This window comes from Poecilia latipinna, unplaced genomic scaffold, assembly GCF_001443285.1.
Source record: "Poecilia latipinna isolate Pla-1442-1.1 unplaced genomic scaffold, P_latipinna-1.0 Scaffold9, whole genome shotgun sequence".
In the NCBI taxonomy this organism is placed as follows: Eukaryota; Metazoa; Chordata; class Actinopteri; order Cyprinodontiformes; family Poeciliidae; genus Poecilia; species Poecilia latipinna.
In genome coordinates, this window is record NW_015112625.1 from 689286 (window position 1) to 707906 (window position 18621).

General features: G+C 38.5%; 1 protein-coding gene across 2 annotated transcripts in view; it reads left to right on the forward strand.

Annotated features, from left to right (window-relative positions):
* Window positions 1-18621, forward strand: part of pawr (PRKC, apoptosis, WT1, regulator) — a 52093-nt gene that overhangs the window by 21074 nt on the left and 12398 nt on the right. For both annotated transcript variants that reach the window (XR_001424546.1, XM_015029025.1), the window contains exon 3: window positions 13882-14007. Coding sequence is in view for 1 of the 2 variants with exons in the window: in XM_015029025.1 (XP_014884511.1) it covers window positions 13882-14007 (126 nt within the window). In the remaining variant the exon portion in view is untranslated. The remainder of the gene's footprint in view (window positions 1-13881; window positions 14008-18621) is intronic.

Genomic DNA, 18621 nt, shown 5'->3' on the forward strand with positions numbered 1-18621 from the left:
TTGATCAAATCCCGTAGAGGTTCCTTCTGTTTGCAGACAGGATTGAGTGTCCTGGATTGTTTTTATAATAATTTTTTTAATGAAGTGATTAGTGGCTAACCTGTTGCTTTCCAAGGAGTCTTGACTAAATCTAGAATCAGATTTTCCTCCAGAACCAGGCTTTTTTTTTTAACAGGATAAAATAAAGTCTCTTGGGAGAAAAATAAAATGTTTCTCCATGATTTAATTATTAGACATCCTACAATCTTCATTAAAATAAAATATAATTTCCTTACTTTCTTTATCTTTTTAATTTAGTTTAACCTGCATGTCAAATGTGTTTTAATTTGTTGTTAGTCTAAATCAAATTTGTTGCTTTAACAATGGATTATTATAAATCCCCATCCCCTCTCTTAATTATACATCTTTGTACCTAAATTGTCTTACTTTGTACATTTGGACCCTCATGTCAGTTATTGCATCTCTTTCTAAAGTTCCTCAGTTTATTCCAGCGCTACACGAGTACCGTCATTAATCTCACTACAGTTTAGGATGTATAGCACTCATTAGCTGTCTTTATTGGTTACAAAGGTTTGCAGTCTGAGATCAACATCCCATCTGTTGAATAACATCTGGTTACTGTCCCATGTCCCCACTTGGCTCAAGTCGGCCCCAGACGGAGCATCTGCCTCTGGCTGATGTTGACATCCCACTTTTATGGTGTCAAGTCTGTGATCTCTCTGTAATTATCGCGGCAAAGAAGGGCGCTGACAAGTGTAAACAATGGATGCCTTTGGTCTTAAATTGTACCAAATGGTTTGGCTGTCATAACATTGTTTATAGAGCCATTTAAAATGGATGCTGTCAGAAGCCACAACGTCTTCTGCTGTTTCTGCCTCCTGCCGGTTCTCTCTTCCATCTGGATTGGTCCTTTTCTCTGCAGAAGAAGTAATGCATCATGAACAGGAGTGATATCTGACGAACGGTGTTGCACAGAGGATAGGATGGCAGATGCTGGCTTTAAATAGAAGTGTTGCCTTTGTGTTGCGCTTACTGTTTTACCGTGTCAGTCGTAGCTGGCTCTCTCCAGCTGTGCTGTGCGGTAGGTAGGTGGTACTCGCTCCGTTTGTTTGGAGGGGCTGCCTTGATGGGATCGACTGTCATGCAATACGAAGCTCAAATCTGAGCCAAATACCTGATGAGGTGCACTTTAAATTTGGCTTGTTTCAGTAGCTGCATTTCATTGGGTTTAATGTCAAACAGGTTTTAGTTTTGGCCTTCCTTTGCTGCATTCAGGATATTATCCATTACAGCTAGCAAACTGTTACATCTGGATCAGAGCAGCGGCATCCAAAGCTGCTTCAGTTAGATTTAGAGATGCATACAAAACATGTCTTTTGTGCATTTTGAACGAATGGTGAATGTGTTTGTATCCGATTGATCCTAAACCGTCAAACTCAAAAGAGAGTTTGCTATTCAGAGCTTTAGGTTTGCCCAGAGTAGCAGTAGGAAAAAATTTCTCACGACTCTGGAACCAAACGTTTGTAACAATTAGACCATGTAAAAGAAAGACCTTTGGCCAAATGAATTCCTTATTCAGGCTTATGTCTATTTCTTAGGTGGAACCTGCAAAAGTTTGCAGTAATCACTATGGCAAAACTTAACTTTTTAACTTTTTTTTGAAAGGCCAATGATCTTGTTTTAATTTTTGGCTTGATGCATTTAATAATACACAACCAATTCAGTTATTTTGAAGTGTTTGTGACCCTTACATATTCCAGTATTCGTCACTGTTTTGGTTCCACATAATAAGTATCAAAATGTTCCAGGAAATTCCTAAGATGAGGATGCATTACTGAAAAAAGCTCAATAATTGTAGTGACAAATATAATTTTCCTGAGCAATAGATGCAATTTCAAGGTCGGTTTTACATGTCAGGGGAACAAAAATATTTGTTCTTTCTGGTATTTTAAAGCTTTTTATAGCTTCTTACGAACTAAAAACAAATACATTTCAACCATTTTGGCATATTGGAGTAATGAGGTTTTATTACGTGGCTAAAAAAAGGAGAGTGGTGGTTGAATATGAAGATAAGTACATATTTACATGGTGCTGGCAAATGTAAACTGTTTTATTTGATGGGTCATGGAAACCTTGAGCTGCACTGGCTGTGCTCTCTCATGATCCCTTCAGGATATCATGAAGAGATGTGGTTGATTTGCATTTCAGATGACATTAAGTCAGCAAGAATCAAACTTTCCAACCACAAATAAAAAACATCGTTGGCCAAAGATTTACAGATCACTTATATTTATGTCTTCAATCCCTGTGCAGCAGACGAGCTCAAAAGCAAAAGACTTAATTGAGCAAAGAATTTGGCATTGTTCCTCATTCCTGCCAATCTCAACCTGTTGAATTTTCTCTTTATAGCTTAACTGTTGCTCTTTTTGAGCTAGTTTTGGAAGCCCACTTTGATGTGCTTTCAACCAAAAAGAGATTAACAGGTCAGCACTGGAAGAAGTATGAAATTTCTACTTTTAAAACTGAGTTTTCAGCATTGCTCAAGAGTTTAAACCCAATTTAAGTTGTGTGCTGTGCTCAGGCTAACAAATATTCCCAGAAGAAGGCAGTACAATGTATTTACAGATGATGATTTCAAAATTGAAAATACTGCGGTATTTTAAAATTGTTGTGAAAATAGTTTTAAATTGTAACAGTGTGATTGCTGTAGCAAAAAATACCAGCATCAAACTATTAAAAATAGTAATAAATTAAAAACCTCACCTTTACAGAAGTCTCTAGCATATCCTTTTGTTTATGCATTTTAATCTTGTTATGACTAGAAATATTTCCACGCAGCCAAAATGGCTTTTTCTCAGCAGTACACAGCAACAGGTGGGGGAGCGACGGCGCTTACCAACTCTACGCTTCATAAATATACAAACTTTCTCTCCCTTAAAAGAACTTTAAGCAGTAGAAATAATATTTTGAATGTGCTTTGGGGTTCAAAGTGCAATACAAGTACAAGCCGTTACCATTTATCTTACCTTATAGCTTATGGAACATGCAGCCTGGGCACTGACTACTGAAAATCATGATAGAGTTTGAATTTCTGGACTATTATTGCAAAAATCCTACCTTCTAAACAGAAGTGCAACACAGAAGTGTTCAGTAAGTTCAAATCCATTTGCAGGTAGTTATCTCACTAAATTACAAGATGACTAAGGGATATCGTGGGATGGAACCGAGTTTGTATTTATAAAAGAAAATCGCAGCAATTCAGGATGAATCATACCATTCAACCAGAAGTAACAGCATTTATGGCCTTATATTGTGTTTGCTCCATGCTCTCTATGAGCTCAGAGAAAGTGGAGAACTTGCCTTGTTTAGTTCCTCTCCCGGCACAATATTAAGTAAATACGGCGCTGCACAATTTCCATCCAATTTTCTTTTCCATTAATCAACTGTGTCCACTGCTTTATCTGACATTTATCATCTCTGGTAATGAGATCTAGTTCTAGTGAGGTTACAAACGCAGTAAGAGTCAAATAAACCCGTCATCTGTATTATTGGCTAGCAAAGTTTGGATGCATAACCACTAAAATGTCACAGCAAGCCAACCTAAAACTGCATTTCAGCTATTTAACTTGCAAGTTATATTTCTAGTATTTCTATCTTCTTCTGGGTTTTGTATAGACAAAACCTCCAATGTGTTCCCTGCAGCACTGATACTGCAAGGAATGAAGTTTCAATGCTGTAGGAAACCTGTAAAAATAGTGCAGTGAAGTTCTGAGTCACAAAGGATTCTTTAGAGTATAAATCATGGATTTGAGTGAAATTTAAGGTTGGAGACTCCTGGTGTTGGCGCACACACACACACACAGAGAGAACCCAAAACGTGCATACAACTTACTTTTCTGTGGTCGTTCTTTTGTTATTCCAGTTATATATAAATATGTAATATATTTTGCAGCTTGAAGATGGAGCTCACTATGAACCTCTGCCTCCTAGTTTCTAATAAATTAAAACGACTCCATGTTAGTGGAAGAGATTCGGATATTAACCATGACTGTAAAAGATATTATTTCTTTTTTTCCCTTTGAATAAAACACATGTAATACTGGGAGGAGCTACGGTATCATCTGGAACCAACAAGACAAAGAAGGCAATTTATTTCTTAAAAAACATTTATTCTGCCTCTGTTTTAGTAGAAACAGAATCTACATCAACCAAGCATATGTATTTATATGTCTTAAATGAGTACCGAATTAAATCTGCTTATGAAATCTAGTCAGCAAAGTTATTTATTTCTTCTGCTTGGATTCCGGTTTGCATGCAAGGGATCATCTGGAGAGTAAAACATTATAAAAGTTATTTTCCCAGAAGGGTAACGTGGCTGTTGGCTCATTGCGATTGACCATTGGTATCACTGTGTGGCATTCGACTGCAAATAGAAACAGGAACGTTAGCAGAGGAAAACCAACACCTGACCATTCAGAACAGGTTTTCAGAAGACTCCAGGAGATGCGTAACAGCCGTCGAACCTTTTATAACCAGGTGTTCCTCTGGCTGAGTACTGCCACCAGGTGCCCTCAGGCTGTCACTGCTCACCAGCAGCCCTGCAGTCACTCTCCAAAATTACAGACTCAAACGGAGGGCGAGTTTGACTCGTTGGTTCTTGTTCTGCTTTTATCTTGGTGGGCTCCCACTCAGCAGAAACGGGCCTTTTTTTTACTCGCAGGCTTCTGTGATCTTGTTCTAAAGAAGTGCAAACTAATGACGCCTCTGAACGTTTTAGGCATTTCCACTTTCACTGCACGGGTTAAATAAAAACTCTTGGAAAACCTGTAAAGCTTTCAAAAAAGTGGCTACAAATTTCCAGCAGTGTGATGTTTCAGAAAAGGTTATATAACTGGTTTAATATAAATTGCATATTATTAAGAGCTAAAATGTTTTGTTTTTAGGCAACTAATAATAAGTTGAATTACTTGCAACAATTCAGGGTTCCATTTTGCTTTGCTCTTTGAGTAGTTTCTGGCTGCGCTGTGCCTCTCGAACCATTTTTTCAAACCCTACAGTTGGACTGTGTGAAAATAATTTGGACCGTCGGTCCTGCTGCCATGCATGCATAACTCACTGGATTCAGCAAACCTGGCTTCATTCCGGATCCATCATGTCTGTGGTTCTTTTGATGGGTCTCTGGAACCTGATTAGTCCCTGAGTTGTTGGAGCTTTGAATGAAAATGACCTGCAGAGCCAAGAAAACCACATTTCAGCAGCCAAGAGATGCGATGGCCGTGCAGAAACACAAATGCTGAGTGCTATTTGGCTGTGCAAGAATATTTTTGTACGTTTTGTCACATTACAACAATGGATTTAAACCTTCTGTATTGGAATTTTATGTGATAGATTAACCAAAATGCAGGTTTAATTGTAAAGTGAAAAGACGCTGTTTACACGTTTCTATTTCACTAGAAATACAGCTGATTTTTGTTGGCCTCAGATGTTTGTTAGAGAATATTTATGAACAAACCACATGGTAAATACCAAGGATAAAGTTAGACATATTTGGATTAAGTAACAAGTTATGAAGACACTGTTAGAATACATTATATAAAAATAAACTACCAATATATGACTGTCCACCAGAACTAACAGACCAGGCAAGGAGAGTGTTAATCTGAGAAGTAGCCGAAAGTTATCAAAGTCACCCAGGTTAAAATATTGGCAACAGTTGAAAGAAAACCAAAGACGTCAAGTAGCAAACATGTGGAAGTACATTCTCTGGAAGAAAACTAACTCATTTTGTTCCCTATTGTGACAACTTCTCCCAACAGTGAAACAAGGTAACATCATGATACTTTAGGAAGATTTCCTTCAGCAGGAACAAGAAGGCTAAGATGGAGGAAGCTGAAAACAAGGCAAACGTGTTAAAGGTTTCAAAAACCCTTGGCGAGGACGGCAAAATTTTGACATTTTCTTTCTACACGACAATTACGCATTACTTTGTCTTGATCTATCAAATAAAACTCCAATGAAATACATTGTTTGTGGTTGTAACCTAATGAAATGTGAAAAGTTTACAGTAGTATTAGGTTTGCTTGGCACGGTAGAGGGCGTCGATGGATTTCTGCTCCTAATGTGACAGAACTTCCAGTGCTGGTTAAGATTTGTCTCTGTGGTATTCATTGTGTTTCCATGTGGCTTCTTTCAGCCATCTTGTAAAGAGGACCTCTCAGGGAGCTTAGATGGCAAAGTCCAAGAACCAGATGTTTTGTGTTGAGTTGCAGGTGCGGGTTCTGCACTGGTGATGAGATTTAAAACATTCCAAATAGGAAGTCTGTGGAAAGGTTGAGGCCTTTGAACACAGCTTTAGGTCAGGGGTCTCTGTGCAGAGTTCTGATTAAGTATCCGACTAAAGCAGAGAAATTCACGTGGCTGTGCACGATCTCCTCTGAAAACCTTGGATTTAAAGTACTTTTCTGAATATGGAATATTAAGATACTTGTCCCATGAGGCAAAAAAAATAAAATCTTTACAAATTTTTAGCTCTTGATTCATTCCTGAGTGTATTTTCCAAGACAAAGTCATGATTTGAAAGGAGCACACTGTAAATGTCAAATGTTGAACTTGCAGAGCAACAAGATCCTGAATTATTATTGTCTTGTTTTGTCCAAATAACTCTTGTGGGGGTGTGAAACATAAAAAGAGGTTTATTATAAACTCCACCAAAATATGCTTGCACTGTAAAAAATAATGCTGCTGCCATAATCATTATTCTGCAGCTTTGGGAGAAAATATGCATTTATACTTGCTGCACAGTGTTCAGAAAATATCAGTTCAGGAAGGAAGAAGTACAGATGCCAGCACATGGGCAAAAATGAGATTAGGAATTGGACAAAAAGCAGGACCACTTCTGTTCTGCTTTCTCAGGCCAGCACACGGAAAGCAGCCTGTTATTACTGCTGGTTTGCAGAAACTGGATTACTGGCGTGAACGCTCCAGCAGCCTACAAAACCAGTCTCTCTTGGGTTGCAGTTGGTTTGGTCTGTGGTGAGGACATGCAGATGGAAAAACTCTTAGCTCACATGAGAAAGATAAATTGCAGTGTAATCCCATGTACATAAGTGATCCTTTTTATTTAAGGCCTCGTCAGGATGAATGAACATTTATCAAGCAGAAAGTTTATTGACCTTGACTTTTATGAAGAAAATCGACGACATATGAATCCTTCCATTGAATATTTACTTGCAGCTTCTTGCTACAACTGACAATATACTAATTTTGCAAGTGATAAATAAGGATGAAAGTGTACTGAGAGTTTGATTATAGAAAAAACATGCAGAATCTCTGTTAAAATGTTACTTAGATTCAAAGTTGAGGAAAATTGCTTTGCAGTTTTAAAAAGCAAAATTCTTGCGTGTCTTGTAATGTTTGTATGGTGTTGTCTTTCTTCCACGCCAATGCAGGCCAGCAATGTTTTGTGTCAGAGGCTCGTGCAAATACCCAAGAGAAGGACAACAACACAGCAGGGCACACTTGCTTTCCATTTCCCGAGATAATGATGTTTATACCTGAGGTAAACCGTTCATAACACAAGGAATCTGGTATGTCTGTGGTTCTACAGTTGAGTAAATGGAGTTTGTGTTTTTCCTGACCATAGTTGTAGATTTTTGGTAAAACGACCAATTTCTATGAACCACTAAGTATTTAATGTCCAGATGACGACCAACCATGTAGAGTTAATAAAAGGTTAAATTGTGGATTAATACAGGTTGTTGTAACCCTTCATTAGTTTATAATGACTTTTAATACCATAAACAAACCTGTTATTACTGCCACTCTGTAGCTATTAACAAATAGTTGTAGGAAGGCTTAAATATTAGAGAATTATACATTTATTTCTGAAACCTTTTTCACCCAATTAACATTATTCTGGTTATTATTCCAGTTTGGGTCGGTACTTTTAACAAAAGCTGACAAATTACAACCCTGATCAAACAAAAATAAAGAAATCTCTTGTAGTATTTATTGAAATCTCAGTAGTATACTTCCTTACAGTAGGTCATGATGAACACACTTTGGTTTCAATCATACAGCGCTAACTGTGCTAATTGAAAACTGTTGCACAAAAAATAATTTAATAGTTTTATAGTTCTTCTGGATTTCAGATTTGACAGTCAGGACTGTAGTCGGCATGCTGCAAGCCAAGACGAGGTTCATTTGAGGTTCTTTGCTAGTTTTATACACGTCTCTGTTGTGAACCACGAGGAATAGATGTTTTACAGCTGGGAGAAATCCTTCGCCACCACAGTGCTGGATATCATGCTCTTAAATCACACCACAACTACAGCGGCGATGTGGAAACCACAAGAACAACTTTGGTCAGCTCTGGGTGCTTCTCACCAGATGAGGAAGTCTGAAGATTCCCGTTTGTGAAACATCCATGCAGAAACTGAAAACTTTGCAGGAGGCTTGTGCTTTTGAACCTCTCTGCTGTAAAAGCTCTTGCCTCGTTCCACATGACGAAGCAGAGGGGTCGACGGAGGGCCATGTGGTTGTCTGCGGAGGGCTGTGGATTGGGATTGTTAACTCCCATTTACGCAGGGTAACAAGAGAAGCTGCAAATGCTAACCTACAGATACAGACGGATGGATAGAGACAGAGAGATATTAATTGCACACTGAGGCTCCTTACAACCCCAGTCGACGCTCCAAGCCATCGCTGAGGTTATTAGACCACAGAAGAAGTTTGGCAAACGTCTAAGCATACAGAGAGCGTTTTCCCACAGAGGCATTAAAGCTCATGCAGACAGTCGAAGATCTCTGCCCGGCTCTGCTGAGCCCAGCTGGTCTGCCCTCAGGCCTTTGGTTCACTCTGACACATCCAGAGGAATGCTGATGCTGCTGCTCACCGGGTCAGCAATCGCAACCAGAGACTCTCCTGCTTATTTGCTTAAAGCTTTTTGTTTGCTCTGACTCTATTTATGGTTTGGTTCAGTGTTGATTAAGTTACTAGTGCCTAACTTGGGGTTAAGGGGTCACACAGTTTTCAAGTTCAAAGCCAAACTGTTAGAATTTCTCTTATGTTACGGTCATTTTTGAAGAAAGCTGTCCAGCCCTCGAAGCCAAAACAGACTTTGATCCTTTGAATGTTTTGCACCATGTTTGACTTAACTCAATCCCCAAAGAACACCTTCACAGACAATCCATATATGTAAATCTGACTTCAAACCATTCTGAAACCAGCTGTTTTATACTCTGAATAGTGCAAGAGTAAATATATATAGTGTGCAGATGCAGGTTTTAGCTTTTATTTTTATTTTCCTCAGTGCTCAGAGTGTGTCCTGTTTGGGGGAATTATGTAATATTTTTCAGAATGAACTTGAAAGGGATTCTGATCTCTGAATATTTTACTGGTTAGATGGAGGTCATGCAGAGATTTGCTCTGAATACTAAATTTAAAGAAACTTCTTGAGAGTAGAGATTAACTGAGAGCAGATGAGTCCATTTTTTATGTTTTGATTTCTTTTTAAAGACCCTTTACCTCATTTATCTAGAGCTGCACTTAAATATTCCTTATTTCAAAAGATATTACAGGGATGTGGATGTGGCATTAACTGACTTTAATATTTAGGGTTCCTGGGCATGATGTTCCTCTGTTATGCTGTTTTTTGGCTGAGGCATTGCAATTATTCCCACTAAGTTTAGATTTAGTGCAGCTGGAAGGATTTCTGCTCACACTTTTTTTTTTTCTTTTTTGCTTTCTGACAGTTTTCACGTGTAACCATGGCAACACGTTTTTTTGCTCTTTGTTTTTTAACAACCGGGAGCTAATTGGCATCCCATCAAATAATACTAGGTTTTATGGGTGCAAAGCAGGACCAAAAAGCTGAGACAAGATTGAATGGAATATTTACATCAGTGCTGCAGCAAATTAAGGATCCTCTCTGCTTTAACCTTATTAAAAATACTATCAAAAAGCTTTAAAAGCAACAATATTAATTTTGAATAACTGTGACATGACTTATCTTAGTAAAATGTACTAGTGCACCTAAATAATAAAAAAGTGTAGATAAAAAAGTTGCCCAAATTATTGAAATTACGTTGAATGCAAATTAAGAATCTGGAGTTTTTCTTGTCTGGATGCTGCTCTCTGTCTGAGGTCTGTATTTGCAACAGACCTGAAGCAGAAGGACGTACCACTATTTAGTGAAGTATTTCATTTATTGCTAGTCAAATTGGATTCGCAGCATCAATTAAAAACACTGCGTGCCACATGTTCAATTCATGTTCTGCTGCCCAAATTATCGTGCATCTGAACTCATAAATAAATCTTCAAAAGCCGCAAACTGCTCTCTGAAAATGTTTTACGAATAATCCTTCAAAATCTTTGGGGTTTTGTTCTGATTTCAGCTGTACATGTCGTATTTACATGAAGCCGTCAATCACAAATTTCTTATCTGATAAATTCAGATTTGAAATACCTGTGACACTAACCTTGGTAGTACCAGCGTCTTATCTGTCAGCTCCGAGGCGTTTTGCCCTGTGTTGGGACCTGACCAAGCTGGCAGTCGTGATTAATCAGCTTGTGAGTTTATCTCTTTCCTAATGGATCATCCTAATGAAGTCTCTGTGCTGTAGTGAGTGACGGGTGATTAATGCACACCGGTCGTTAAATCCCCTGCATGAGCATACTTCCACTGAAGATGCCCACGGCTTGTTTAGAGATTAATTTTGAGATGAAGTGGACGAGACACTGGCACAGTGAAAAACCTGGACATATGAAATCCTGGGCGACTGTTGAAGCAGGAGGTCACTTTTCCAATGAAATCACCATTTAGCCTCTTTGAGAACATGTTAACGAGATCAAAAATTCCTCTTGACATCCGTGCAAATCGTCTATGAATTTGCAGTCAGTAGACCCCAAAGTTATTTTTTATTCATCCTGAAGAATGTCATTTTTTATGTTTGCATAGATGCAACAACAGTTCCCCTGAATGACTTTTTCATGAAGATTTTACATTTTTATTATATATTCATATGCAAATCAAAAGACCTTAAGGTATTGAGCAAGAGGATCTTTTCACTCCTTTAGTATGAGGTGTATGTGCTCGAGTCAGATGGGTTTGAAAAAAAAAAAAGGCTCAGTTTTTGACAGCCAATCATCAGTTGCATCCTTTGCCGTCATGCAGTCATTTTTAACTGAAATGCCGAGCATAAGGGTAAAGCCTCCTGTCCTGTAGAAAAAGTCTGATATATTTTTGCAGCCAGCCACAGATGAACCGTCGGGGAAAAATAAAAAAAATGGACTGATCATTTTCCTCCCCAAAGAGTTTCCAACCACAACAGACATTCCAGCAGACCGTGAAGTTCTGCTCCAGATGTAGCTTCTTTAATTTTTCATGTGCAGAGCGACAGACGTGGGTATGGAGATCGCAGCAAAGCGGGGTGACTGTTTTCCTTGTTCTGCTTATGTAAACTCCTTCAACGCCCTCACACTATGCTTTTGTAAACAGGAAGCAAGTTTTCAGTGCAACATTTCTGGAACTGTCAGTGGTATGACGATAGGCACACATTTATCAGAACTTCAGCATATCTTTTTGTCATTTATTACACAATTCATCAGTGCAGGAATTTGTAAACTGCAGTGCTTTGATTGGAAGAGCTTTCATTTTATGCAAGTAGTCACAGCTGGATTCCATGAACCTAACTTCACAAAATTAAATTAAGTCAGGAGTTTGATTGACCATATTTGTGGAAAAACCTGCATCTAAGCCGTTTCACTGAGTATGCAAACATTCAGATCATTAAAAGATCATTCTGCAGAATTTCAAATATAAATCAGATGTTGGTTTGTTTCAGTAAAACTTGAAGTTGGTGCAGAATGTGTAAATAATAGATAAAAACTGTCAGATCATTGTGTGTAACATCTAATATTAGCTTGACGTTTGAGTCAAAGCATTGCACAATCATCCCTCAGCACCCAAACTGCTTATTTCAGCTGTCCAGGGTGAAAAAGTGACCAGAAAAATGCACACATTATGATGAGCTCAGGAGCAGAAGATTCCCTTATATGGATGCACGCGCAGATTTCTCTTCCCTTTATTTGGAATAGATGGAAATGCAAAGCAATTTTGAATCCTACAGGGTGAAAAAAGAGAGCTGCCTTTCTATCCAAAACAAACGTTGAGGTCCCCGATTCAACATTTCAGGGAAGTTTGTGCATAGCAGAGTGGTTGGTCACTGAGCAGTTCGCTTTGTGTTGACACAAGCAGACTTCTGTTTAATGTAATTATTTTGGTAACCCCAAAAGATCCTGTTTCCCACATATTGGTGGCGTTTTATGTCAGAACCATTAAAGGCTCCCATCCTTATTTAAAAAATAGCAGACTAGCAGACAGTGTCCTGCAAGTGTTTTCATAAACTTTGAACCTCCCCACAGCTTTATCTCAGACCTGTCTGGTTTGGTTTTGGTGATGCTGTTTCTGCACTAATTCCTTCATTGAAACAAATGATAACCATACATGCATTAAAATGAGGAAAAAGTTGATCAGATCTTAACGGTGTTTTTAAGGGACTCTTGTAGAAATGTTCAATGGAGAAAACATGCAGTACATAAACATAAACAAGTCGGATCACAGACACATTCTGATTTAGCAATAGGAATAACCGGTATTGAACTATTTAATGCAAAGTGAAACAGAGATGTTTCCTTTTCAGTTGTTAACAGAAGCCCTGTACATGACTGGCAAAACAGGATTCAAAGATTTTGGTTTGGAAACCATCGGGTGTTCTTAACATGCCAGAAATGATCGATGAGACTCCTTGATGGCTGTTCTTTTAGGACTATATCATTACCACATGTAATTGATGGTATCCAAGGTAACGAGAGGGTGGAAAACACCATATGAGAAAAACGGGAGTGAAGATTTGTTGCCATGTTTGTACATTTTTCTCCCACCCCGATTTTTGCCTCGATGGAAAGTTTTCTGCGCCGACAAAACTGCTGGTTTCCCGCGTGCCACCCCTTCAGATCCTCTGAGGGACATTGCAAAGCTACAGTGCAAGCATAAAACCAGCTAAAGAGGAAAAGAGCTGGCATTTTCCCTAAGGAGAACTGATAAACACTTTGACAGGAAAGGCCTGCAAACGACTGCATTCCTTGTTAACCTTGTAAGGCTATTTTTACCACTGAAGGGCCTGTTGAGCTGGCATCTTTTGTTCACTTTGCAGTGTGAAACAGGAAAGGCTGGTTTAAATCATGACCCTCCAAGACTGCGGCCTCTCTCTCAACCTCTTGTCACAGTCCAGGCCTCCATCCTTATGTAAATCTGTTTGTGGAATGCCTTTATCCATCACTTCTCTCTCCCGACACTCCAACTTTGTGTCCGTGTTGACTCAGAAGGGATGGAATTAGAAACTGAGCTCTTGCACAGATTTCTAGATGGAGAAAAAAAATCCATATTACCAGGAGTGAATCTGGAGAGTTTCCCAGGCGCTATCCGAGATCTCTGCCTGAATATTTTTAGCTAAATGCCTTTCTTTTCTTTCAAAAGGATGTTGGTTCTTTGCATGTTTGTGCAAGCTGTTTATTGTTATCAAAACAGATTCCTCTTTAAAAAAAATCCCCTCAGCCCAAAAGTCCCCCAAGCAGGCTGGTTATTTTCCTGATGCTTCACCAGTTGATCTTGTGTTGGTGTATAATTAGCTCCTGATTCCTGCAAGTGAGTTTTAGCATGCTTAGTCAGGATTTAAAAAGAAGCAAAAGGGTGATTCTGATGGACTTACCGTCTGTTTATCTATATAAAACATACTTGTGCAGCAAAAAATGGTTGCAGAAAAAATATTTCTACTCTATTTCTAAATTTTTTTCTTTCTTTATATTCTCTTTCCCTGTCAGAGCCTGGATGAGCTGGACGACGACGACGCAGGAGAAAAAGACAGACGTGAGGAAGAGGAGCTGGTTCAGACCAACACTTTCCAGAATGAGTCTATGACGGCTGACCCGGCCACCGGCTACCTGCTGGTAAGAGCTTCAGATGCAGAGGAGCAATGTCTTGTCTATTCCCAGCCAGTGCGCTGCGCAGATTGTTACTTCTGTGCTGCCAAACAGAGGCACTGTTGCACAGGAAGACGCTGGCAGAGCTCAGCTGAGCTTGTGTGAAAAGAAAGCCGTGATTCAAAACACGAAGGTGTCTCAGCATTTCATCATCCCTGGGAACTCCAGTTGAAAGAGAAATGAAGAAACATAAAATACCGTTTAAAATGGTTTAAACCTTTAAGTTTTGGTGGAGGGATCTTTTTAAAACCAGGTATTTTGGGGGGGGGGGGAACCCGACTGTATTTGGGAACCTGTTTCCAGCTCTGCTTCTTATGATGTCTGTTTTTTTCCTTAGCTTTCCAACCAGCAGTGTGATTATTTTATTCAAATGGAATCCATGCAGAGACAGAATGCACTTCCTTGTATTAATTTTGATAAGTGGTCTGCAAAATGAAAACATAAGTGAATAAGTGAAAATGAAATACTTAAGTCATGTTTCAGAGCAGTTTATGTTCTACAAAACGCAATCTAATTTCACACCAACTCCAAATGAACACAGTGATTCCCAATAAAAGGCTGAGCACAGAGGGGGGTTGAAATCCATCACGCTGTGTCACAATGACGAAAAAAGTATTTTCTTTTATTTCTGACTGACATGAAAATTGCCTTCTTTATTCTGTTCTTTTTTTTTTTAAGAAGAATCTTCCACTGTGTGACAACTCTGCATGGATGAAGGTTGTAGTCACGTTCCAGATGGATTGGCTGTTGTGCATCAATGGGCTTTATTTTGTTTTGGGCAGAAACTGTCTGAGGCTGTTTATACCGAGCAGAGGCTTGTGTATGAAATGTGCACACGAATACCATGCTTACCAGGAAGATTGTGTGATTAAAGAATAAACCAATAATCAAAAGTAAGGAATTTGCTAAACTGCAAACAAACAGCGAGGAGTTCAGCTTTGCCACGCATCCGACTTAGAATAGAAGACGTCAGTCCTCTAGTTTAACAAAAAAATCTTGCACGTATTAAACTTTACGGTGCGTTCACAGCTCAGGTTCGACACATGTTCACTCTGAATGCAGACGCTTGACATTTTGCTCTACACCTACCATCTCACGCGTCTGGTTTACATTCAAAGTCTACATGGAAGCACGTCGAAATCGTTCGAGCTATTCGGACGCATTGGAAACTCTTGACATGTCAAACGCTCAAAACGCGTTTGGTGTGAACGCACCATAAAATCAGAATGGACTTTTTTAAAAAGAGAAAAACTTTGATGAACCAAAAAGGAGCCTCTGGAGTTGTGCGCTTCTTAAAAAAAATGAAGGTGTAAGCACTCCTTCTCTTCTCAAAGACTCCTCAGCCACCAAAAGCAGTCTCTCTGCAATATTACAAAAAGTCAAAAGATCCAAAAGTTAAGCAACTGGGACACACTTCATGCACAGCTGTGTTGGATGACTTTTTCATGGTCTGCAGTCAGATCATGAAAGTATTTTTTTAAGCAGGTTGTCAGCAAACATTGACAGATCTCCATTTAATTAATCCAATATAAACTGGCTATGTGAAGAAAGATTTTCAGCTGCTTCCATTCACTACTTCTTTGTTCTACAAAACAGGTATTTGGATGCTTAGAGAGGAGAGTGTGCTGAGCAGAAAATGTTTCTATTTGAAAGCTGTCAGATTTACATATTTGGTGTCACAAGTGCTTTTCTTTTTCCAAACTGATAAATTAAAGCCAGACCATCTTTATTATGTCACTTAAATTTCTGGCCTGCTTGCTAGATCTTTTCTGTCACTGCTTTAGTTTTGTATTAGGTGCTCAAATTGTGATATTGTCACTTGAAACAGAATAATCTAAGCTTCATTTTACACCTTCATGTATGTGCAGACATAAACCAGATGTGCAGGATCTTCCATATCCATTCATATATAGCTGTCACTGATTTTTAAAACATATACTTTTATTCTGACAGCTTGTTCCATAAGCGGCAGGGATACATTTTTTACTGTGGTTTCCCTATGCAGCTATCAAACTGACATGTGAAGTAGGAGCAGCTTGAAAAAATAGTCGTGCCTGTCGAACTCCTTGTATCATGACTAGACAAGTGATTGCCGTGGCAGCAGTGTTATGATATACAGTTTTCACCTGCTTGCTGGAATGAAGATATCTGGAGGAAGAGAAGTGTTCAAGAGATTCTCAGTTCAGATTTTTTTACAGGGCTGCATCCGACTCCTAAATGTCTCTCCAGGTCTCGGAGCATTTATTCCAAACAAAACAAGCCGTATTTTTTCTTGTTTAGAACAGAAAGTCCAAGTCACGTCTACGAGCATGGAAAAATGATTCTTATCCGTGTTTTTTTTATTTTTTCATATGTTGTGATATCCTTCTGCAGTCATGTGGTCCTGCTTAACCAGCCTTACCCCTGCTCTGCTCTCCAAGTCCTACAGGAGGAAAAAGAAAAAAGAAACCGACATATGGAACATAACTCAGGATTACCTGCTTTTAAAGTGGCGCCAGGTCTGTCTGTCGGTCTCACTCTCAACCCGGAGCAGATAACGTGACGCCTCTCTAAGTTTAGCTCTTTTTAACAAGCCTCATCTGCATTTTTAATTATCGCCTCTCAGTTCTGATGTAGAACAGATTTAAACAAAGAATTACTCAACATCAGTCATGTGACATTTCCTGCAGGAGCAGCTGTTTTTTCATCGCATTTCTTGTTTCCGTCTGAACAAATACTTATTCACACCTCTGAATCACAGCTAAAGTGCTTATCTTTACTGTGAGCAATGAAAGTAGGGTAATGAGACACATACAGTGCTTGAAATGTGGGCTCTTAATACGTATACGTTATAGATTTTACTTTTTTTTTTTTTCCTTTGTAACTTGGTTTAGGCTTATGGCTATAAAAACACCAAACTTTTCCATCGAAGGAGCACAATAGCCTCTCAAGTGGTGACGGCGAATTGACTAGTTTTACAAATTTCTGTAAAACAAGGATTAATGGTGATCTGTGAAATTAAGGATCAATCCCGTTTGTCTAGTGGAAGCTTGGAAAATCAATTTTCTCTAACTTGCATCAGTGGAATGCCTGCTTGTGACAAAAACTAAATGTAAAACTAGAAGTAATTTCTTCTCCTGTTCCAACCAGTTACTATGTAAACACTCCCATTTCATCGGCATATTTTACATTAGCCAGCCGTGCTTTGGTTGTGTTACACGGTGACAGTGAATGGAAGCAGGTAAAAGTCTCAACTTTCCTAAATTATTAATATTTGTGTTGCACTCATAATGATTTAACTACATTATATTGATGCCACTGTCAAAATGTTAAGAGGATGCAGTTTGAAAGGAAGTCAGAATAGAGGTATACAATATTTCTCATTTGGCTCAGACACTGAGGAAAACAAGTTGCAGCTGCAGCTAAATATTTGGAGAGAGATATTTTTGATTTATTTAAGCAAATTTTTGGAAACCCCAGCTATAAAAGACTTAAAAATCTGCTTAAAATGGAAAAACTAATTTGCTTTAAGCACAAATGGAAACGTCTAAATATGATTTTTATGATTCATGCTCTAACATTTCTTCCTCTGAGAAAATGTTAGATGAGGAAAGGACACACAGATTTAACTCTTTTTTTTTTTTTCCCCAAGCATCACATTTAGCACTCCAAATGGAGACAACAGTTGAATATGTCTTCCGGTGTTTAGAGTGAACACTTGTCATGTTTCCACCTTCACTTCATCAAAGATTGGCATTTTAAGCTCTTTTTCTGCAGCTGGCATCAAACTCTGACAGCTTCTTAATAAAATGTGAGAACAGTGGAAAAAACATTCCAACAATAGCCCAGTGAGGCACAGAGGAATCAGATTGAACCTTAATGTTTTCAGTTACATGTTGAGTAAATGTCAGCAAAAAATCTACAAATGTTTTTATTTAAATACACATTTTCCTCTTCTAGGAGCCAGGAATTATCTCCCAGCATCAGAGCCTTTGTTCTTCTTGAAAAAGCCACATTTGCGTTTTTGTTTAAGCTTTTTCTACTGAAATTATTAAGTTCCTCAAGAAAAATAGAAAAGACAGAACAGAGATAAACACCGAGGATTATTTTGCTCTAGGTATGACGAAGGTATTTTCCAGATATGTTTGTGTCTGAGCTCTGTGCTGAAGCATATGGGGCGCGTCAAACCGGCCCAGGGATGATGAATAAGTAGTTTAAAAGTGTTTAATGATGTGGCAAATAAAATTTTGGGAGGTGTTTTTGTGACAAGTGTTTTCCATTTAGGTTGTGCTACTTTTGATTTGTCATAGTCTGTAAATAAATGTGGGTGGAAACATTCTTATAAGTGAAACTTGAAAATTGTGTCTTGTCAACTATGTTGACTGTTGATTATTTTCCAATTTATTCCATGCATGATCTATTTCAGATTGCCTTCTGACTTCAATATACATTTCTGCAAAATAGAACCAACATCGAAGTAGACCTTCAGCAAAGGAGAACAAAAAGTAAAAGCTGGTTTATTTAAAGTATAAAATGGGTTTCGCACTAACACAATATTGATGAGATTTAGTTTTAGTTTCTTTACTGAATGAAGTGAATAAT